Here is a 23,874-nt window from a genome sequence, read left to right as displayed (position 1 = left end):
AACACACTGGACTGCCACCCGCTCAGATGGAAACAGTAAGGGGAAGTGAAGGGATGGGAGAAGATAAACTAAGTGAGTAAAGAGCGCGAAAGAGAGGGACAAAGAGGGAATGAAAAGAGGCTCTCAGTCATTCGTCGCCTCACTTCTGTGATATTTGAATAAAGAATTACACCTTTTCTTTGGTTGGATACGGGTGGCTTCTGGGTGAAAATTTATGTTGCAATAAGACTTCAATTACATAGGTATAAAAGGTAGATTCTAAAGCAATAGATGTAGGACTGATGATAGATTTGTGTAATGTAACCTAGATTAGCTGTGGGTCTGAAAGGAGCTGGCTGGATGGACTGTGTTCTCTGTTAATGAATGACCCAGGGAGAGAAACACAAACACCATAAACTAGCATGATTACCAAGCCATGGGCCCAGTATAGGAGCACCCTATCTACTGTATGTGACTGATCAGGCGTCTACTTTAAATCATATGTGTGTTCTATGCTGCTATGAAGTGGAGTTCTGCTCTCACCAGGTTGTAGCTACAGTACAAAGTCCAGTGCACTGGATTAGTATTAGAGGAGGTGTCTTGATACACAAGTGGATCTTCTTAATTAGGTTTAAGTGAGTCTCTGAAGGCTGTGTTTCCTGCCCCGGCTGGTGAGTCCCAGTGTCATACTATGAGTAGGTCCACCTGGTTTCTTACAGTACTTTCATCTGGTCTCTATGGTATATATCTTTCATATATATTGGAAAATATATGAAAGAATAGAATTTGTTTTTCAGAAGTTGACCATGGACAGGTGGGATCATTCTCAGCTATTGTCTAGTTAGTAGAGAAAATACACCAAAATCCTCGTATTTTAATGGTTTAAAAGTCTATGCAATAGATTTAAATGGTGCGTTTACACAAGTGAGTAAAATTAAAAAAGACCTGAAGCGTAAAGAAATAAAGCAAGTCAAATGACGCACAGGACATGTGGCAGTACACAGCAGCATTGATTAAAAAGAGCGTTTCTGTGGCTGTGACTAAAAACACTGCTGGTGGTGTGAATGCAGAGTTACGCAGACACACAAAAAAAGCCCAGGTCTCTTGTGTGTGTATGTGTGTTTGACTCTCACCATTACGCTGGGGGGGACCTCGACCCATCTGCTGGTTCATGCCAAAGGGGTCCTGGGGGTTTGGGTTCATAGCGCTCGTGTGAAGAGCCGAGTCTGAGTTGGTTCTGTGGAGGAGGAGGAGGAGAGCGTTACAGCACCTTGGACAGAGGCAGAGGATTCCTCGTGGCTGGAAGGTCAGTGAGTCATTCTGTGTTCGGCTCTGCCTCCACACACCAGGCTGCATTCATCTGCAGGCTGAAACTGACCTTACAGATACATCCTCACAAGACTTGCATTGGACTAAATGTTTACGAGTCTGTGAAAGAATCACAGTTTGGCTGACAGATTAAATAATAATCAAACAGGCCCACTTTATTTGGACATGCTATTCTCTGTTGTCACCCCCTAAAAAATAATGATTAGGAGTCAAATAGAGGTAAAAACCTAAAAGATGCAATAAATATGAAACTATTATCAAAATGGCATGAGAGGCAAAAGATCAAATATCTATTAAAAGGCAGTTTACACAGTAGTCACTGAAATGAATTTGACAACATGCGTACTGTGCAGAATTTTGCCACTTGCACACAAGAGTGCATTTGAATCACTGATGTACTAAATATTCTCCTCTTTAATGGATTTTCAAAGGCAAACTCTCTGTCAGGGTCAAATTTCAAGTCACAGCTAGACAAGATCCTTTTATTTTGAATAAGTAAATTCGTCCTTGGCTGCATGCAAACACAGCCGCATATGAACTGTGAGTTTGTACACTTACACAGGTTCATCTTTCACTTACACCTGCCTCTCAACCACACACTCATGCATGGGCCAACCCATGCACACACACAGTCCTATTTCACTCCAGCTGAGGGCTTTCTCTAGTGCTCTCCATTAAGCCTCAATGGCTCCCTTAATGCGTCATTCTTACTTTCCTTGCAGTACACACATTGTTGAACCACATTAAGGTCTCACCCGTGCAGTATAATAGAAAAAACTATTTTGTCAGCGGATAATTAGTTTTAAAACGATCAAGTTTTTATTTAGTTTGGTTTTTATTCCACCAGTAAAGTCACACAGAATTAGCCTAGAAAAATAAAAGACATCAACATAAACACTCATGGTTGCTTGTAGAATATTTTCAGTTCCATTTCTAAGTTCTCCATTTCTAAGTTTAGTGTATATTTTAAGAACCGTTTGGTGGTTTGGAGAGACTATGTGGCGACTGATGTAATAATGTCACATACTCAATTTAATACCGGCACATATTATAATAACTATGCATAATGTAATAAAAACCAAATAAAAACTATGCGATTGAAAACATGTTCCTGATGTAATAAAATGCTGGACTAATGACATCATAACCTAAAGAAATTACAACTAACTTCATAATTAAATTATAATGGAATATCATATTACAATGTCTGTAGTTACTACAGTACATTGTTCAGCAAAAGATTTACTACTCAATGTACACTATTCAAAGTATATACATTAAAAATAACAACAAAGACAAACATAGAGCTGCCGCATTACCGTGGTAACGCAATCACGTCACTCCCCACCGCAGAGTCAAGCTGATCACTGCTTCACCACTGGGTTTTTTTTTGTTTATTTTAGGCCTATTGTTTATGTTCCAATTTTTGCTTGTAAAAGTAATGTGATCTGAAATAAATGCAATACTATTTTTTGAAAGTTTCCACTCACAGTTGTGCAGTTAACGTTCTGATCGGAGAACGTGCCACCCCCCAGAACATGCTTTGCAACTGTTGGCTACGGAAAGTTTTCGCTTCAAATTAGGCTAAAAACATGGATCTTGTAGCGAAACCCAACCTTACTTCTCCTGTTTGGGAACATTTTGGCTTTGAGCCCGATGAAGAGGGAAAGCCAAAGAATTTGGATGAGGCAGTGTGCCGCATTTGCAGCCAAAAAATCAACGAGGAAACACGACAAATCTAGCATCACATCTTAGGACCACTCGTTATACGATGCAATGAAAGGCACCCCATCTACCTCGGGAGGTCCCGGCTCGGCACTACGTCAGTTAGGAGTCTCCGAGGCATTTGCCAGAGTGACTAAATACAACCAGGACAGCAACAAGTGGTGAGCACTTACAACAACTGTAACACTGTTCTGAGGTTTAAATTATTTTTTTTTATGGTGGTTACCACGACGGTTTGAATGGCTTCGCTAATTTGTGCGGTAAGGAAAAAATCAATACCGCGGCAGCTCTAGACAAACATAATGATCACCACCCAGCTCTGCGGCTACCACAACAGTTAGCATTACATCCAATTGCATTTTTGATAATGCATGGCAACACATCCTTTATGGGAATCATCTCCGTCATGGAAAATTCCTATTGTATACAATGTAATAAACGACATACAAATTAACAGTGTAATACAGTGACCACAGAGGTCTATTGTGTTCAGCATTTCATTAGATTATGGGTACTTTTAAGCATTTTAATTACATTTACAAAGTACATTATGCACAGTTATATCATTTTGAGTTGCTGCAGCCTACACTGCTCATCTAAAATTGCTGAAAAAGAAATGGTTCTCAAATTGCCTTCAATGTATTATTTTGAATGGCACAGTTGCCGTTTCCAAACGGATTTTCAGAACAAGGCAGATACTTCTGTAAAGGTTGAAAAATTTAAAGTTTGGGGATGTAAATTCCTCTCTGTGTTGGCCCCATAACACTGCCCATGTTCTGTCCATTGTCAGCACAAGCTGGACTCACATTGAATTCAGATTACTGTAATTTACAGAAATACATCAGTTTAAAAAAACAACACTTTATAAATACAGTACTTGGAGAAAGATATACATAACAGACAGATTGAAAGAAAGAAAATTAATCAGATGGGAATCAGGAGCCTTGATGTTAGCTGCGAAGGAAACGCCGTGCTGACAAGAGTTGTGTGCCCTAAAGCTGGGTTAGTAAGAAGAACTATTGATTAGTGTTTAAGAAATACCGAGATGGACAGGTGAGCGGGAAACTACAGTAACCAACCGTAACAGTCTTGAGCTCAGACTCTGTGACCCTGTATCTCAATGCCTCAGAGGAAGAAATTAAAGGATTATTAAGATGTTACAATTAGGATGTTAGAAATAAGACAGAGATTTACAGAACTTTACAAAGGATAGAAACCACAAAATTATATATAGTGAGAAAGATTGCAAAAAGACAATGAACAGAATGGTTGGTCTGTGTGTGAGTGAGAGAGTGAAGAGAGAGCAACAAGCAAGAGAGATAAAGTGGGAAACAGATTGAGGGTGAGAGATTGACATAGAGAGAGGGGTCATGGGTCACCTGTTGAGTTGTGATAATAATCTAAACCCAGGGCGTTTTTCCTCAGTCCATGGCTGCTGTTCCCTTCAAAGAGAGAGACAGAAGAAAAGCATGACAGACACATTTAGTGGGTGAGAGCCATTGAGAGCCACCTGGTTGAGGACAAGAAACTCCTGCCCTAAAGTTTACGAAGAAGAAGAAACATCTTGGTCAGAAATAAGGTGCGTCTCTGTTGGTGTATGTGTGGAAAGAAGAATGAACCTGGAAAATAGTCTAAACCCTTGCATATCTGAGGAAAAAAGGAAAGACAGAAACACAGAAAAACAACAGAGACAAAATAGAGGGATGAAATGAAGACAAAGAAAGATAAGAGGAGTGCCAACAAGGATGTCTGCAGAAGGGGGCCCTCTGAGAATTTAATGCCAGGTTTAGAAATCTGTAGCTGAGGAGCAGTTACAAGCTGTTCTCCCATATCTAACAGGGAGATACAACTGGTGCAACACAACCAGCCCTCCAGGGAATGGTTAGCCGGGGAGAGAGAAGCAGCGTAAACAACTGATGTGAAGAGTCATTGTCAACGCCCGAAACAATGGAGCGGGAACAGTGACTAAGTGGATTTATCTGGAGCGTTCAGCAAAAAGGGGTCTTGACTCTTGCTAAGTCAAGACTAAAAGCATGCTGAAGCAACCACTCTTATTTGGATAAAACCACATACAGCTAGTCTTCCAAGAATGCCACTGTTTCTGCTTAACAACCCGGATGGGTTTCCTACAATGACCATCTATTTCCAGCCTTGCTCACATGACCCATGAAAGGGGTGCAATTAGTGCTGCTGGTAGTCATGTTTTTGGCCCCCTGTGATAAGGCATGTAGAACATGTCTGTGGAATCATTCAGTGAATATCTTGCAACCCCAATTTTGGTGATTTTCAAGCTGTAACTTAAATTGAAGGATTACGTGGTCCTCTACGGGTTGAAAAACTTAAAAACCTGTTTGATACACAAAAAAATGCAGGGTTGTCAAGCTAAAAACAATGTTGTTTTTCTTAAATCCTTAAAAGTTGACATTATGGAGATGCAAGGTATCCAGCAAACAGCAGCAAAATGTACCCTGACAGAGTGAAAATTCAGAAAAGATGGCATAAACCTTGGGCTTGAGAAGATGTGGGCATAATAAAAGAAATCACTTATATCATATTGTCCCCATGGGGAAATATTTCTTGAAATTAGACCTCAATCTAAAGTACATTGTGCGCAATTCCACCTTGGTTTGGTAGATCACCTTATCTTCATCATTTGTTATTACCAATTCATACTATAGGTGAGAAATGATCAGTTGTGGAAGAAGTACTCTGATCCTTTACTTAAGTAAAAGTACTAATACAGCAATGTAAAAATACTCCATTACAAGTAATACCCCATTACAAGTAAAAGTCCTGCATGAAAAATCCTATTTAAGTAAAAGTACATAAGTATTAGCAGCAAAATGTAGTTAAAGTAAGTAAAAATAGTGGTTGGTCCCTCTGACTGATATTTTATTATATATGACATCATTAGATTATTAATACTGAAGCATCAGTGTGTAAGCAGCATGTTACTGTTGTAGCTGCTGGAGGTGGAGCTAGTTTGAACTACTTTATATACAGTTAGCTAGTTTAGTCCAGTGGTTCCCAACCTAGGGGTCGGGCCCTCCAAAGGGTCACCAGATAAATCTGAGGGGTCGTGAGATGATTAATGGGAGAGGAAAGAAGAAAAAACAAAGTTCTGATACACAAATCTGTTTTCAGTTTTTGGACTTTTTCTCTAATCTTTGATTTTTGCTGAAATATTGGATCATTTGAACATGTATTGAAATGAAACCATGTGAGGTTTAGAGGGAAAAAACACTATTTGGTGGAGCTGTTAACAACTCATAGACATCTGAAACGTGACCCCGACTACACACTGCTTTTTGTAAGACGTCAAAAGCCAAAAAGGTTGGAAACCACTGGTTTAATCTTTAACAATGTGTTGTATTTTAAAAGCTTGTTATATTATCCATTGTGTCAAATCTCCATCTGAAAAGTAACTAAAGCTGTCAAATAAATGTAGTGGAGTAGAAAGTACAATATTTCCCTCTGAAATGTAGTGGAGTGGAAGTATAAAGTAGCATCAAATGGAAATACTCAAGTAAAGTACAAGTATCTCAAAATTGTACTTAAGTACAGTACTTGAGTAAATGTACTTAGTTACTTTCCACCACTGGAAACGATGCACCACCAAAGCCTGTAGGTCTCCAGTCATACTACAGGGGGCCACCTCTGACCTGGCAGTGCTGCTGGATACACTGTGACACTGGATGACCAGGTTAAAAAAAGGTGGTGAAAGGTGAAAGACCTACAGAATCGAAAACACCTCCATAGGTGTCCCATCACCTGGCTTCAGTCACTGTGCCTGTCACTGAAAGGTGTAATTGCCTACATTTATCTTGAGGGCTATGGGCTAGGCTATGGAATGAAGATGCGCGGTAGCACTCCACCCATCCACCACTCGTGAACACTAATACACCTCCAACACAATGAGATGTCAAGGTTTTGTTTTCCTGCTCGCTTCCTGTCTGCCTTCTCACTGAGTCTTCCTGCTGGCTTCTCTGGTTGTACAGAAAATATGTACTATGTATGTATGCATGTATGTATGTATGTATGCCCTTTGTATGTTCCAATGTATTGATTATCATGTGCTCATCATGTGCGTCCATGTGAGGGTTTATGACTGTCATACACAGAAAAGTTGCTATTGTTCCTTAGACACACTGATACAACATCCGTACGAATACATTACTGACTACCAAGCATAGCGTACATATCTTGAAACTGGCTGTGTGTTAGTTGAGCTGCCTCTTCCGAGTCCATTCACACTACAGGTGAAGTGGCCCAAATCCAATAAAAGGTAGAAGTGGTCCAAGATCTGACACATATCTGATACAAGGCAATGCAACCTGAGTTTCATCTGTCAGATCGGAATTCATGTGGTTTTTACCTCACACTCCATGATGCAGATCACGGTCATTGTCACTCTTCATCAGCAGACAAAGTCTCATCTGAACTCCACTACAAATATTTCTTAAAATGAACGCTTGGACCGCAGTTTCACCAACTTCCATGATGTACTGTCTCGCAAATATGACGACATTTGTTGTTGTTCATTTGCACATGTGGCTCATTTCACAGTAGCTGTCTGTTCATACCAATGTCTGACATGGGTCACTTTTAAAACATGAGAGAGAACAACAAAAGTTGGATCTCTGTGAACGTAGCCTTAGGGTTATATATATCTGATTACTAAATACTTATTACTACTACTACTACTACTACTACCGCAATGGTCCATGTCCCCACAGGGCTAATTTAAGTTTCATCTAACTTTAGATTGTGCCATTATTACATGTGAACCAAACAGAATAAAGATGAGAATATTGTTACACAACCATCTAAATATCCCAATCTATCCTCTAAAACTCCCCCTCATTTATCATATTTTTAAGCAGAAATTCAGGAGAAAGAAAAAAGACACACTCTGAAAATAGCTTACAGACGATCAGAGGCCAAACAGTGCAGCATGGAAGATTAAACACAAAATCACATTGAGAGACTGACAGTCAACTGGGCTAAACCAGCCAAATATTGTGCTGATAATGGTTATGGCCATCTGATGCCGACCGTTGCAGTCTTTTGTAAGGGATTGGTGTGATTTTAGGGTGAGAACGTAGTTGGTATACACTGGCTGAAACACAGGCCTTTTTATTAGAGGGTGGCAATCAGACCACCTAGATGGAGGATAAAACCCTCTAGAATCAGAGTCACTCCACATCCCCCAGTAAGGCAGCTGAGGAAATTTTACGATCTAGAAAGTCTCTGTACAGTTCTATCTCTAGGGAGCTTGGTCTATGACTTCATCCCTAGAGAGGCTGGTGCGGGAAGAGCAGGCCAAAGATGGGTGAGTGGAAGAGGAGGAGGGCGTGGGACTGGGATGACGGCTGTGACCCTGGTGGATGACCTGAAGCAGCTGGTCTCCGATGGGACACATCCAGGGGTCTATCCAGGTCTAAAGCCTCTGGACCCAGGAACCAAGCCCAGTCAGCACCCTCTCTACCCAGACACCAGCATACAATTTCAAAATCAAGTCCCAACTCAATAAAAATGACATGGTCAGAAAAATTACAAAAAAATGTTTCTTAAGAAAAAACAGCCTGATCAGCCCAGAGAGATGATAAAATCTGTTGGCCAGACTGCTGGTCATGGAGCCTGTGAACAGCCCAGTTCCCCTGCATTTCTGTCGTGCTTGACAATCCCAAAGCACTGACCCACCGGATCCAAGTACATTGATCTGACAGAGGCTGGGAAGCTTGACTTGAGTCATTTGATCACAAACATAGAGCACCAAAGGTATAAAGCAAAAACACACACAAAAATGTTGTGTTTCTCAATCATATGCTCATACAAATCTTTCCCTCTCCTCCCTCTCTCTTAAGTTGATCTGATCTTCATCCACTCTCCTCACAGAAGTTGGCTCTATGACAATCCCCAGTGCTTGAGAAAAGAAGCTGTGTATACAGTAGTGGTAGTTCAAGCACTGAAAGGGTTAAACAGATCTGTGGCTCTTCTCCAGAGCTGACTGGCGGTAATGCAGTGCAGATGTGGTCGGCGTTGTAAACACTTACCGCCCCACTCTCCCCTGAGAGGGACTAGCAGAGAATCTGCCTCTCACTGCAGGAAGACAAGAGCCTAAGACCAATTCCAGGGATCCACATTAGCTTCAGCCACTTGTTCGCTGGACTGTCCGCTGGACAAGAGGAAGAGGCTTTTTTTTTTAAATATTCATAGCAGTCTCTTGTACAAAAGTGTAAAAAAGAGAAACTTGTTCAATGGGATTTCCCAGAAAGAGGGATTTACTGGAGGAAGAGGTTCCCTACTTTGGCAAGACTTGAGCCCAGACTCATCCTCTCTACCATCTGACAAAGTGTCAAGTCTCCATTTAGGCTAAATGTTTAGTCAGTACATAGTTTGTTCAGCTTAATAAGTGAAACATGTTTTTGTTGCAAATATATGAACCAGTTTGTGCTAAAGAACATGTATGCATTCATTCATTCATTTTGATCACCTACATAGCTTACAGGACTGAGACACACATTAGTCTGAAACATTGCTATTATTGCGTGGGACAATTATGACCTAATTAGTGACGTGACTAGTCCCCCCCCCCCCCCCCCTCATTTTACAGACTTAATGCATTTCCATTTGGCCAAAACAATCAATTACTTGCTGACACTGAACACTGTGGTAGTTCTAAGTAGTACTAACGTACTACTACCATTATCTCACATGACAATTTACAATTAATAAAAACACATCTGTAAAGCTCGAATTTAATACATTTCAATTGGTGGCTTCTGTTTGAACCCTGTCATCTTTTTCCTCTTTGGTGATGAAGAATGTAGCATTTGAAGTAAGCTCTCATGGAAAATACAATCAACAAACACCATTTTACAATGGGACTGGTTGTTAGAAATGCAGCTACCTCTGGGCTATGACCATCTTTAGCCCATGAGCCTAACAGAGTCGGAAATGCAACCAGTACTGACTTCTGATCTCATCTGTGGAACCTTTTTGGTCTGATATTCACGAGAAGAGGTATGAAAATGCCTGCTGCATTTTTATTGCCAATTACACCATAATTAAGACGAGTTCTACTCCAGCTACTTGACTTCCATGTCACGTTCATCTCCACCTTGTTATCCATTTCTCCTCTGCTCTGCAAGAATCAGATTATGTTAATCAACCAAAATGAATCGTGAATTTAAGTCACTCCCGACATCCTGGCAGATCATGATGGGCTACATTTCAAGAAGGCTCATAGCCAAACATTTTCCAAGCCATGAGTACAACGAGCTACCAGCAATAAGCAAGAGCAGCCAAAAGCACTCCCATATCTCTAGGCTAAAGCATTAGAAAAGGCAATAGATGCAGGGCAGATATGAGCAAGAAAGATCTAGATCAGAACCTAGTTTTGAATATAAGCTGGTCACACCCCCTCCCACAAGTTCAGTAAATAGTCAGACCAACACTAAAACAGCAACCCAGAAGACAATTAAACTAAAACGCTTGTAAAATTCTGTTGTAGTTCTGATGCTAAGCAGATGGGTTGGATGGTAAGCAGATGGGCTGGATTTTCTCCAAACTTTCTGACTCTTGTCTCCTCGGACACAGCGAATTTCAGCCAGCACTGAGGGGAAACTTGTATATCTCTGCCTGTAACAGTGAAGCGGGCCAAAATCCACCGCTGAGGGGGAAGCATATCCCTGTTACACACTGTGACAACAATCTGCTGCAGGTTGGAGCAGGAGGCTAGGCTTGGCCTGCAGAGACTTGACATAGCTGATGCCAATCACACAGAGAGGGCTATGGTGGGGAATGGTGGAGGTGGAGAAACAACAACCAAAGGGAGAGATGAACAAGAGTAGAATGAAGTAGAGTTGAGTAGAGCAGGCCATTGTGCAGGGCTATTGTAATGCAGGGATTTGAAAGAAATGTAAGATTAGAAAGCAAGGTAAACCAGGAATTCCTGACAGCTAAAGAAAACAAAGCCAAACAAAACATCACAGACTGAAAATTATGTTTTGACAATCCCAACATTTGCAAAGCTGTGGTAAAACAGGCATTAACATGCATTCAATGGCAAATCATTTTGTCACAAACTACTACTGCATCATTTGGCCCAACCTATTATATAATGAACAGTCTTACTTGGCATGCGGCAGTTCAAATACACATCCTGTCAATGCAGGCGCGCACTTGATCATTTCATGAATGAATAATGGGTATACCTCGTAACCAAGCCAACATGTACCATAAGCACAGCAATATTTCGACTTGACCTCAAACAGAGATTCTCAAAAAGAACTAAATTGTTTGGCGAAGGACATGGTAAAGGTTAAATCAAAATCATCAACAGCAAATAAAAATGTTCTGGAACTGAATCGTAAATGATACGATGCTTGATCTTTCATGGCGGAACATACTCGTGGACAAATCAGTGTGAATCCACTCAAAAACTCAACATGAGAGTTTGCGTTGTGTGGTTTGTGCCACATGGCTCTGGCAGAAACACACCCACACTAAGAACACTCACGTCTGCTCGCTCCGTAAGGACATTTGTCAGCCAACCTGTTTTCTGCTGTCAACAATGACAAGAGGGCGTAGGCCTTATTCACCTTTACAAGCTGTTACAGTACACTCAACATGGAGGTTGGCGACTGGCTGTGTCTGTGCTGTGGAAGACGAGGCAGGGTGATTGGCAGCCGGCCAAACTAGCATTCAAAACACAACTGGGAAGATCGAACAAGAGAGACAGAGAGACAGAGAGCGAGCGGGGAGGGGCTTGGCTGAGCTTTTTATCGCAGGGCCATAATTCACTCTCTTGTAAACACTGGGGAAAAGCAGTCTACTAATTACACTGACTGCTCTAGGTAGGCACAACCAGGCAGTTGAACTGGAAAAAGAGATCTTGGCAGCCCATATCAGGGCAAGCTAGTCTAGTATTGTTTTTCAGCAAGTATTGAGATTGAATCTCTGTCGAGTTAGAGATACCACAGGGCAGCGGTGCTGTGCTGACAGCATGGAATAACTAATGGTAGGATGATTGCTGTTGGGCATGACCTTTAAACCAAAAGGCTATCTGTCAAACACCTTTTGGTAGACATAGCCTTCCTGGGGGGTTAGAACACAGCAGCCAGACACTTTAAGCATTTCTGAGCAGACACAACGCCAAGGCAAACAACTCCACCCATCACACTGCCCCCATTCTGCTCTGGACATCCAACTACGGGACACATTTCTGATCTAAGTTTGATCGAGGTGGCTGGTGCTCGGCTATAGAAAGGCAATGTTTGTGGGCACAGAGAAACTTGACACAGGAAATAGGTTGGCAAGAGGAAACAGTTCCTGTTGTAAAATAATCTAGTTAGAGGAAGAAGAGAAGACAATAACCATTTTGTCAGTGGCTCAACAGAGGCGTTACTCACCTTCTCCAGTTGTTGTCCGGAGGTGGGGACAGGTACACCGCTCCATACGGAGAACTCTCCATGTGGGCTTTAGTTAAGGAAATCAGCGGTGCAAATAATGAAACATCACTGTGATAATTCAGATAATTATTTTTATGAATTTCTATGTTGTTAGATACTACCACACAGAATGAAAGGAAAGACAGAGAGAAAGAAAGAGAGTGGAACAGGTCTGCAGTCTTGACTTGGATTCAAACTCTTGATCAAAAAAAGGCGTCTTAGTCCACTTCTCCACTGAGCAGTGCCAGACCTTTTCATTTAGAAATGAAACAAGGATGTGGTATAAGAACAGCTTTAGGCTCAAATGCACAGCATAAAGACACAGAAGATACAAATTAAATATGTTTAAAAGAGAATATAATGCATTTATAGTGTAAGCACATGTTCTCATCTCAAACCCCTGTGCAGTGAATGGCAACTGTGAACAATAGAGCTGCCTTTTTCAAAGAGTTAATGAAACAATGACAGCATTATGGTTTCTTACTGAATGCCTATGCAGAGTTCCTGGCATTGTCTCTGGGAGGGCAGGACTTCAGAAGAGGCCGTCTTGCTGACAGTCTATTTTAGAGTGCTTGGAAGTCAAGCTCCTCTGCTAGCAGCGTCCTCTACGGCAACTTGTTTGGGGAGGGGTGCCCAATCAAATGTTAACCAATCAACAAAAGCAAAGTTGATTAAAGCAGAGGTAGTGTGGCAGCTAAGACCAATCTCTCTTCTACTCAACACCTGTGTGGGCCCTGGCTAATGTAACATATTTCTACCTACTGAGACAAATTTGCAGAGACTGGAGCCCCGCCATCACTGATCACCTCTCACACAAAACAAAGGATAAGCCCCTTTTTGAATATACACAAACACACAGGAAGCAGAGAGGAGACTGAGTGGTTTCCCCAGATGCAGAGGAGCCGAGGGAACGATCCTGTCCAACAGGTTATTTTACTGGTTTGTGCGCTAAATGACTCCCAACAACTATCACTGTATAGGTCAAACTCAAAATGCCATGGACAACGCTCATCTTATCAGGAGACCTGCTAACAAAAACTAGTCCATGACAAGTAGTAGATGCTGTACTGCAGTTACTGTAAGACACAAACCAAAGTAGGGCTAATCCTCTAATGGAGCTGCTGACATGCAGTTGTGTGGGATTCATTAAACATTTTGCACAATAACAATATGACAGGTGTCAAAGGAAATTAGTCAATCCAAGCCAGAAGGCATGGATAGATTTCCGCTGAAATTTCCACAGACATAATTAACTGTAAGTTGCTATGCTGAGAGACATACAAGAGACAACAAAGCCAGAGGTAAACAGAGAGAAATTGAGGAAGGAATGTGATCAGGAACACAAAAACACAGGAAAACAGTAATCTCACCTTAGAAATAAATCGAGTGCTGTCCAAAAAAATATATACCCCACCTCCCAAAAACCATTAACAATCCCATCCTTAAATTAAAAAATATCTCTACTCCTCAGTGAGTGTGCCACATCCTATTGCTCTTAAGGCAGAAGGAGTAGCACAGGTTTTTTCTATGCACAGTGTTCCAGATACTAGATGTCCCAGTCAAGGTCTTTTTCAGTATAAGGTCTTTATATGCATCCTCAGTCAAGGTCTTTTTCAGTACCAGGTGTTTATATGCATCCTCATATCTCGGAGAACCCTCTGTCTATATACTTTGCTCAAATAATAAAACATGTTAGAGAAACAGCAGTTGCAGCCAGTACTCCACAGAGGAGTCCAAGTATTGGGACAAAATAACAGCTTTCAGCAGGTTGGTGTAGTGAGCAGGGAGACTGTCCTGCAACTGGAGGACCTGGTAACTTCTTGCACAGTGAATTTAAATAGGAATTCAGCTGTGGGATGGGTCCTGTTGTGCAATACTTTTGTACAATTAATGTGTGATTCTGCGACTCAATCTTCAGGTTGTGAACTATTATACAGTTCCAGCAAAATATCAATTACCTCCCGCTAACATATTTCAGGTTATAATGGGTGTCTTCAACTATAGAGTTCATTGGGACTAGTTTTAAAGGAGTAATACATTACAACAAACAATTGTATTACCAATTGATACATCAATTGACTTTCACAAAGCCAGCTGTCTAATTTTGGCAGGTACAGTTTGGCTTATTTGTGAAAAACAAGCTTCCACTGTGAAGGACATATGGTGCCTGCAAAAAAAAAAAAAAAGTTGGAGAGAACCAAGTTAGGCAGGAACAGTCCTCTGCCTGGCCTCGTTCCTCTATGTGTGATTGTCATATGCTGCACTGGACGTTTTACTACCACACACCCCCACAGAATTGACCTCTTTTGTCACACACATCCCTGCTCAAACAAAAGCCCTGTTTTCTCTTAAGGAGGCAAAGACAAGGAGAGACTTTGGGAGCTGCGGACCACAATGTGCTCACCATTTCCTCTGCTGAGAATTGCGGGTTGACAAATTAAACGTGTCCATGACTGGGATGTGTGTTCACTCAGAAATGGATTATGTGTCCAAGTGTGACCAAGAACCGACTGTCAAACTATGTTCGCCCCGACAACAAACGGAGACTTTCTCTCTTTCAACAGTGACCTTTACACCATTTTGCTGCCCTTCTTGTTCTCTCATCTATATGCAAGTACGCACGTGTGAGAAACCAACCCCACCCACCTGCATACAAAAATACAACGCTGCTGGTTTGATACTAACAACAGCAGACCATAAGAGCTCCACAGTCATGACAACAATTATGCCTACACTCAAGCTGTATACCATACAGTCTGTTCTTCATTTTACTCCTATTCACAGTATATGGGCAAACTTTGACAAACCACAGAGTTGGGCTATCTTGCCTAAACAAATTTGAAGTACATTGATTAGATCACTGGGGAACTCTTTGAAACAGTTTATTATGTTTGCTGTATGCTATGAGAGACTTTGTACTACTTTCCTCAATTTAAACAGTGGAACACCCCTCACTGTAACAACTCTCATATGTTATTCCCATGGCCTTGCCCATATCAGCCCAGTCAGTACCTGGGAATCGTGAACATGAACAACTCTCTCACAGCTAGAAATAAAAAGTCTCATCTATGACATCCCACCACTCCTGGAGCTGCTCTATTGACAACTAATGGGAGACCAACGTGGATTTGTGCAATGTTTCCCGCAACATGTACGTCCTAATGAGCATTATATTATAGCAATGATATCATCACAGAACCAGAAAACTGTACCATTACGTTATGCAGCTTTTCCAAATGATCTCTATGGAGCTTTACAGACACAGGACAAGCTCCTCTCTAGCTTCTGTCGCTAGCTATCAGAGACCATAGTGACAGGCTGCTGATTCAACTGTGCCAAGGCACATTAAAAAACAGATTTTATTACTAAAAGTATCCATGGTAAGGTAGTTATGTTGACCTTTTCTTACACGCCTAAGACTAAAGAGTTAATGTAGACTCTACATTAACTCTGTTCTGCAGAGTTCTAAATTAACGTTGCACCTCTTTTCCTGTAACTTATCTTTCACGATCACACGAGATAATGTTCACTACCTCCCTCTTGCAATCTTGTCTAAATGATCTGAACAGGAATAGAGTTCTGTAGCCGAAAGGCCACCACATAGAAAATGTCTCTTCAACAAACAACTGCACAATTTTGGTGGAATCGCTCAAATTATTTGGTAAATATCAACATCGATTCTGCCCTGGAGATTTTGATAACAGTTTTACTGAACTTTTTCTGCATCACAAATCAACTAAAAGACAATTTTTATCTTTCAGTCTCTCTTAATCAGGATATTATAAACTCCTTGCAGCAGCAGTCACAGCAGCTGTGGTTCTTATTCAGATTGACAGCCCTATATTTTACCTTAGGGTTGCTGCTGTGATTTCTGCTGATGTAAGGGAAGAAGCACCATATAATATTCCAACTATAGATGTTTGTATAGCAGGGAGAGGACTGGGCCTGCAGAGTCCTTGGCCTTCATGCACTCCAACTGGATTCTGTTGCAACTCCTGAGGTGCTTAAATCAATGTATAGTATTTTGAGACGCAGCCAAAACCCCAAGGCAAAGTTGGCACAGTGTTGTTCTTGGTTGTCGGGATCTTATTTGTCATGATAATATTTCCCAATGATATAAGATGATCCATTTTTTGATGCATAAAACAAGTGCTTTCACACTTGGAGGACAGAAGTCTTATCAGAGCAGGTTTGGTGCCTGCTTATCTTTCTGTCTCTGAAGTTCAAACACTGGGGTTGCATCTCTACTGCACAGCACTCATTGGAGTTAGCCATGGAGTGTAAATGGGGGCCCTTTCACCCTGAATTAGACATTCTTATATTTAGACTGATATATATGACGATAAATCATGAAAATTATAACCAAAATGTACCAATATATGATTGATTTTGCCGCTCTTAAACACTCAAAATTTCTGAGGAAACTGGGTTGGTTGACAATAAAAATGTTAAGATGATAAAAATGTCCCTCACTCTGATAATTATAACCTTGCAGCACTTAGACACACTCACATCTCCAGTCAGAAACTCTGCAGTTCGCTCATAAAAACACAGCACACTCATCCTCCATGGTCCCCTGCTACACTCACATGCAAAACACACACAGACACAACTTGAGTGTGCATTCAGTTTGCTTGAAAAGCTCCCACTGTCAGTGTCCATTAAGCATTAGTAAACTGCACCATCTCTGCATCACATTTCACATTAGCATAATGACTAACTCTGTTCCTGGGGCCTAAAAACAGCTGCCTACACTGGAAAATGTCATCACACTGATAGAACCACAACCCAAACACAAACCTGGCCATGACAAACTGCCATGACAAAAAGCAATGAAGACCAACCACCTGGTAGCCACAATACCCACTTCCATATTACACAATAAGCCTTCATGATGATGGCTAGATCATGTGCAGATGGGCTGGTGGGATGTTTTTTCCCTGGAGCGTGTGCCTGATTCAGGCTTGGAAGGATATCTGCCGTCCATGCTTGTCGATGGGTCGGCGATGGGGGGAGTTGATGCGGTTCCGGTCCCTGTGGACCCTCTCCACCAGACCGTGGTGACGTGTCCCTCTCACTGAGTCCAGCCCTGAGGGGAAGCCAACCTGAGGGAGAGGCAGGGAGAGTTCAGGTTAAATCAGACAGGTTACACTGCAGTGTTTTCCACAGTTTTACTCTGGCAGGGGGTGGGGAAGTGGGGGCACAAGCCGTTTATTAAAGACTTGTGAAATGTTCTCTATTCCTCAATTAAAATAATGAAGGACTTGACTGCTAATCACTTGCTCAAGTCATTTTAATCAATTTTCACTTGTGTGTACATATCTAAGTATGCTGTATTTTTCCTGCACTTTGTTGACATTTCGTTTAGTGAGCTCAGTATCTCATCTCTGTTCAGGCACTAGCCTCAACTAAGCCTGAAGTCTCTCACTCTATTATAAGCTAATGAGCTAGCATAAGCTACCTGCATTGTTTCACATATTGTTTCTTTACTCAATTCATGTTGGCATTGCCAGCACAACTTGAAGGAGCACCAACTCTGACCAATACCATGTGCTGTGTCATAGGTGCAATGACTTATGGTCATTGTTGTTCACTAAACACACTTTGAGTGCTTGACAACATTGTTTTTTTAAAACATTAAGCAGAAACACCAAGATTGAATGCCAGCATCACCAAAATAAATAAAACAAAAAAATCACATGGTCTGCAATTTATTTACTTGGACTGACCACCCAAATATAGTCCGTTTACAAGAAACATTGCACTGGCCAGTTAGAGTGAATGAAACAGGAGGAAAGAGAAAATGTTGTGAATTCTTTTGGCATCCTACTATAAAATGAGGAAAACTCTGTCCATCTGTCTGCATCCATTTTGCTCCTCGATGGGTTGGCCAATCAATCTGAAACTGCACATGGGCATTGAGCATTGGCATAGGCAGGGACTGACGAAGCTGATTTTTCCATTTTCCCAATTTACGCTGTTATGTGCATTTTTGGCAAGTCTGCGCAGAGTTGTGGTGCGCGCATCCCCGGAAGTCTGCACGTAGTTGTGGCACACCCCTGGGTATGGACTAGTTTATTATTAAATAGGTGATCATTATGATAGGGAGAATTAGTTACCAGGTGAAAAAGTATTTTTTTCTTTTCATTGTGACTTTAAATAAAATTGATTGTGTTAGTTCCAGTGACATACACGGCAGTCTCAAAGCCCTCTACTCAAGTACTATCCTTTCATTAAACTGAATGAGTGCTAACAAATGATTATCATCAAGTGGAATCTAGAAGCCACTTAGCTCGTGGAGCTTCCCTCCCAACACGGAGGAGGAGTGGACTTCATAATTGAGAGGGGCTTTCTCCCTCCACACGGGGATTGATTTCTGGACCAAGTCACAGTGCTGCGATCACCGCTCTACCTGCTGCTCCACCTCAAAGGGCTATTCTTCCAGGCAACAAGGGCACTTTCACCTGGACCTTCTGTACCCCGGCCTAGCACACTCCTCAGAGAGCTGACACAGATACAGGCCCGCTGCTACAGAGAAGCACTGTTGGATCACATACAGCACTGCACTGCTTTAAGGAGGGCTGAGAACTACTGCAACCAGAGGAGAGCACTGATCTTTTATTCCATCTTTGCCAGTCTTCAGAAGCACATCTGAATTATTTAACATTCTCAGGAGAGGCTTTTTTACACTTGTGAAGGTCCAGTACAGTGTTGTGTTGATTTTTCCGTTACAGTAGAGAACATTAGCATAGGAGCTCATTGTGGTCAGACAAAACTGGCCTCGAGAAAGCCCAGGCTGAGAACAAGACCTTGAATTTGGTAAAGACAGTAATTACAAGGTGAGCAAAGATTTCCAGAAAATCACTACGTTCAGTTTTACAGTAAACACTTTCTGTTTGAAGGAAAGCATTAAAATACAGTCATGTAAAACAATCCACTCCACTGATTACAGCATCAGTACAACTTGTAAAAAAGTGAAATATTTGTAAGCAACCTAGGCAGCTGTCCAAGTCAAGAGGGCAGTGTTAAGATCCTACCTGAAAGTCAGCGCTGGCATTGCCAATCTGATTGACGTTGGGCAGAGAACCTCCATAGTACTGCGCCCGCGACTGAGACAAACGAAGCTGCTGGATCTTCTGAAATTGCACCTGTCAGTCAAGGGGGAGAAAAACAGACAGACACAATTGTACGTTTTTTCTTTCACTTCTAGGATACAGAAATCAAATGGCCTTTGGTGCTGATTAGGGGTTAGTTTTCCCGTAACTGCAAAACAGACCGTGTCTAGGGGCGACTTCACACAACAACCAAAATTAATCCAGTTGACAGCTTTCTGGATTGTTGTTACTTTCATTTTCCATACTCATCCATCTATCATGTTAAGACCATCGCCGCCTCCAAGTATCCATAGCACACTGAGGATTAACAGCATTCAAATGTTTAAAATCAGTAGCCAAGTTGTATCAAGTAAACCTGCAAAGAAAGCAAGCAGCCACTCCACAGAACTAACTTAACTTTCTCACACCACAACTACCTACCGTCTTAAGCAAACTAAATGTTTTTGTATTGTGTGACCAACTACTGATATTTGTATGAACCACTTTGATAAAAGCAGCATGCGTTGCACTGCGTGATGGGCTGGGAACATAGACTGAAGACCTATATGGGTCAAATAAGCTTAGGAGTCAATGTTAAGAAGAGTAAATCGGAATGGAGCACAGAACTGATGTTCAAGTGCAGTCAAACCAATTTGTCCTAACGTAGTAATATCAGCAATTTCAGGGACACAACTACAACCTAGAACACATTCTAGGAAACAGATAGTATGGCCTCCAAACCAGCAACACCCTACCAACAGATGCCACAAGGATCAACTCACAGAAAACAGAAGGCAGCTTGTTCTGCCAAGGTATGGTAAACAGAGTCAATCATCAATTGTGATCAGGAATAGGCAAATTAGAGGGGCGTTTCTTCCCTACACTGCTGAAAGGGCAAAATTTGAATCTCAAAGACTGACCTTATTAGATTTTATCAATAGATTTACAGAGACTGGATAGAGATCATCTCTCTGAGAGAATGTTACTATCACATGATATTAAGGCTAGGCTAGTGTACTATAAGTAGAAAACCACATTTAGTTCAGCACTAGAAGGCATAGAAACATAAAGTAACATAAATGTCCCATCTATAACCATCAATTTTCAATCTAGGACAAATGTAAAAAAAATGTGTGATGAAAACAAATAAATTAAATCCCCATCTAAAAGTCTTATTCCAATGTCAGTGGTAGGCAGCTATTCCAAACACAGCAACTTTATAAATAGGCTATATGAGTTGACAGTGAGTCAGTTTACAGTAAGCTACAATGTACAGGACTTCAGTGCCCCTCAGGTATTTTAAATTCAGTCCTACTTCTAATTACAGCTGTTTGCTGGCGGTGTGTCCTGCGCCCTGGCCAGGCTCAGCCTCACTCACTGGGCTTTTCTGTCTCCCAGGGGTCACTGACAGTTCATACCTTATGGCAAACTTCATTCAGTGTCGCCTCAAAACCACATCCTCTTTGACTGGCCATTTAAAAAAAAAAACTCTCCCTCTCATAAAAAGGGCACATTGTGAACCAATGGTATGGAAATGACATGAATAGAACCTTTATATTCTCCCAGGAGACAGTATTTTTAATTCCTTGGCATGTGTACTGTATGCTCGAAATTTTCATGGGATGGAGAGCAAAATTAAAGAGATTACAACTCCCTTAATAAGGAAATTCATGGAATACGTTGAGGAATTCTGAACCTACGTGAACTCCAGGGACAAAGTACACACAGGGATAAAAATTCACATGAATTTGCAAGTCTAACCTGGGATCAATATGGTTAAGACCTACTGCATAAAGCAAGAACACATACTATCCATATTAATATTAGTATTCTACAATCTCCTTTTCAAAACAGCCCATCAGGTTGGGCACAGACATTAAGATTTTGATCACCTTTTGGCATCTCTCAACACTGAATCTAAGCCATCAACTGAGCATCAATCCTGCTGGTTTTAAAATGTTTTGATTCTGCTGCAGAGTGGTGGAAAAATACAAATCAATGTTTTCCAGGGCATTTAGGTGAGTTTCTCAAAATCTGCATACGTCTAGTTGTTAGTGATATTAGTCTATAAAGGGGTACCTGAATCCTTGAACATTATACCAGTGGGGTGGGGGGATTTCCTTATGCAATTATGTGCTAATATTACATTAATACCACCTTTTACCAAGCAGTGGTGGCACATTGCTAATTAAGTATGGCTGAAACTGTGTATGTGAGCGATCACTGGGAAGGGACAGGGAGACAGATGTTAAATGGGAGTCAGAGGACATCCAAATATTTATGATAAAGTCTACATAATGAGTCAAAACCATGAGCCATCTTCCTGAACTGGTTCAACTCTTCCTTCTCTATGTAGAGAATCTGTGTTCATGGTGCCCAGGAGGCCGAATGGAGATCAGGGTTTAACTCTTGGGAACTAATCAAATATAACAGAATGACAGGATGTTACCCTAACAGGGTCGTCTGGAATTCAATCTGGATTTTAACATGCAACAGTGCTTCCTTTGGGGGTTTATAGCAGTAGGGACAAGGGAAATTTTTGGCGCGTGGTCCAGTTGTAAACCCTGTCACTATGCCATTTCCTGTCCCAGAGCTGGCTGCAATCCAAAAACAGACCTTATGTAAATTATTATAGGCTACCATGATGTGGGCACATTTTAAACACTGGTCCCATTTTAGTTTTATTTGGATGAGGCAAGATGACGGTGCTTTATAATAGTTTGATTTTCCCCATTAGTTTCCAGCAGATGATGTTTACCGCAGCAGAATTAATGTACTGATTATCTACGAGAATCTAGCTGAACAGATGAAATCTCTCAGACACCCATCAGACAGTTCACTCAAGCCAAGGCTATGTGAAAGAGGGAGCTTTGTCCATAATTACAATGAATGCATTCGCCCAAACGACCACTGGTAAATGACAATTAGATGAACATTAAGTGTATTTACCCTTGAAACAGTGAGGTCTGTCATAAGCTGTTCAAAGGCCCGCGTCTCCTCTGCTTGCTTCTGGTTGTGCAGCGCTATCTTCTCGCTGAACTTCCTCGGGTTTGAGCCACCTGTGCCCGGGGATCCGGACATCGTGTGGGCCGCTGTTTCACAACTTCAGCTACTTGAAAAAGTGAAAGACGGAGTTTGGAGTCTATTTTTTGAGCACTCTCGGAGAACGTTTCTGTGAATCCATCAGGGCTTTAAAAAGACTCGCATAGCTGTCTGGCCCAAGTTAACTCCGAGTCAAGACGGTTGACTTGAACTGTGCAGTATCGAGATGAAGTTTGTTGTTGCAAGCCGAGCTCGTTGCTACCGCAGCTAAGCTAAAGCTCCCTTTAATGAAAGTTGTCTTCTTATACCGTCGCTAGCCAAGTTAGCGAGGTAAACAACGCGTTAGAAGAATTGTACAATGAAGTTAAATTTGGTAACTTTATATGAGAACGGCGTATTATTCAAACGACTTTAATGGTATAATATGACTCAATGTTGACATTTCACCAGCGAACCACTTGTTTGAATCTAGCGTTGACATAACGTTAGCTACTAGCTAACATAACGTAGAGGGTAACAGATAGCCGAAAAAACAGCTGCAGCTAGCTAAGTTAGCTAAGCTGTTGTCAGTGTCATCTCGACAATTCTGACAAACGCACTTTGCCAACTCGTCGACAGTCCAACTCCGACAACACCTAACAGAAATGTGCGAATTCGCGTTAAAGAAAGTAGTTACCCTCGTTAGCTAAATGTCGCTAATAACGTTAGCCAAACTGACGGCCAGTTGGGCAAAGGTTTGCTCAAGAATTTGAATTTCAACAAGTGTCCGCTGGTCTTGTCCGGACTAAACTAAATTTCAAGGTTACGAAGCCTACCAGTTAGCCTCAAAAGCCCTAAACGCAAATGTTGACATGGGATGCAAGATCATAATCCACAATTTAACACTTAAATTGATACAGCGCTTCATTCGAGTCTTCTGTTAATCCACGCACAGCACGGTGAGCTCTCAGATATTTCTGTCAGACCCGAACAAACTCCGACCCGACGACTGCATACAGATAAACAAAGCCGTCAGTAAAGCCCGTTCGTCGTCGTTGCTTCATCAGATTTCTGCTGCGAAAATGCTGTTTAAAAAATCATCTCATTTGCCGTCCCTTAACAAGGCTAGTAGCAACAACTCAGATCCTCTGGCTTGTTATCCTCATACTACTGCGTGAAAAACATTACCTCGTAAAACACCGTCGAGTCCTGTGGGATCCACAAGGCGGCGACACAGCCTCGTATTAACTTGCCTCGCTTCAGATGACTCT

General features: G+C 41.5%; 1 protein-coding gene across 4 annotated transcripts in view; it reads right to left on the bottom strand.

Moving 5' to 3' along the window:
• crtc3 (CREB regulated transcription coactivator 3) overlaps nucleotides 1-23,756 on the bottom strand; it is a 39,616-nt gene extending 15,860 nt beyond the window's left edge. For 2 of the 4 annotated variants that reach the window (XM_071538636.1, XM_071538637.1), the window contains exons 1-6: nucleotides 22,532-23,756; nucleotides 19,526-19,636; nucleotides 17,465-17,593; nucleotides 12,450-12,511; nucleotides 4,413-4,475; nucleotides 1,113-1,216 (exon numbers count right to left, since the gene is read on the bottom strand). In XM_071538636.1, coding sequence (XP_071394737.1) covers nucleotides 1,113-1,216; nucleotides 4,413-4,475; nucleotides 12,450-12,511; nucleotides 17,465-17,593; nucleotides 19,526-19,636; nucleotides 22,532-22,663 — 601 coding nt within the window. In that variant the 5' untranslated portion in view covers nucleotides 22,664-23,756. The remainder of the gene's footprint in view (nucleotides 1-1,112; nucleotides 1,217-4,412; nucleotides 4,476-12,449; nucleotides 12,512-17,464; nucleotides 17,594-19,525; nucleotides 19,637-22,531) is intronic. The other 2 variants (XM_071538638.1, XM_071538639.1) reach the window with 1 other exon arrangement.
• Nucleotides 23,757-23,874: the final 118 nt, after the last annotated feature.

This window comes from Centroberyx affinis, unplaced genomic scaffold (assembly GCF_046629955.1).
Source record: "Centroberyx affinis isolate AG114_WGS23_722 - 3 ecotype Tasmania unplaced genomic scaffold, CSIRO-AGI_Caff_v1 ptg003320l_1, whole genome shotgun sequence".
Classification (NCBI taxonomy): Eukaryota; Metazoa; Chordata; class Actinopteri; order Beryciformes; family Berycidae; genus Centroberyx; species Centroberyx affinis.
The sequence above is the reverse complement of the archived record's forward strand: the minus strand, read 5'-3'. Positions and strand labels throughout refer to the sequence as shown.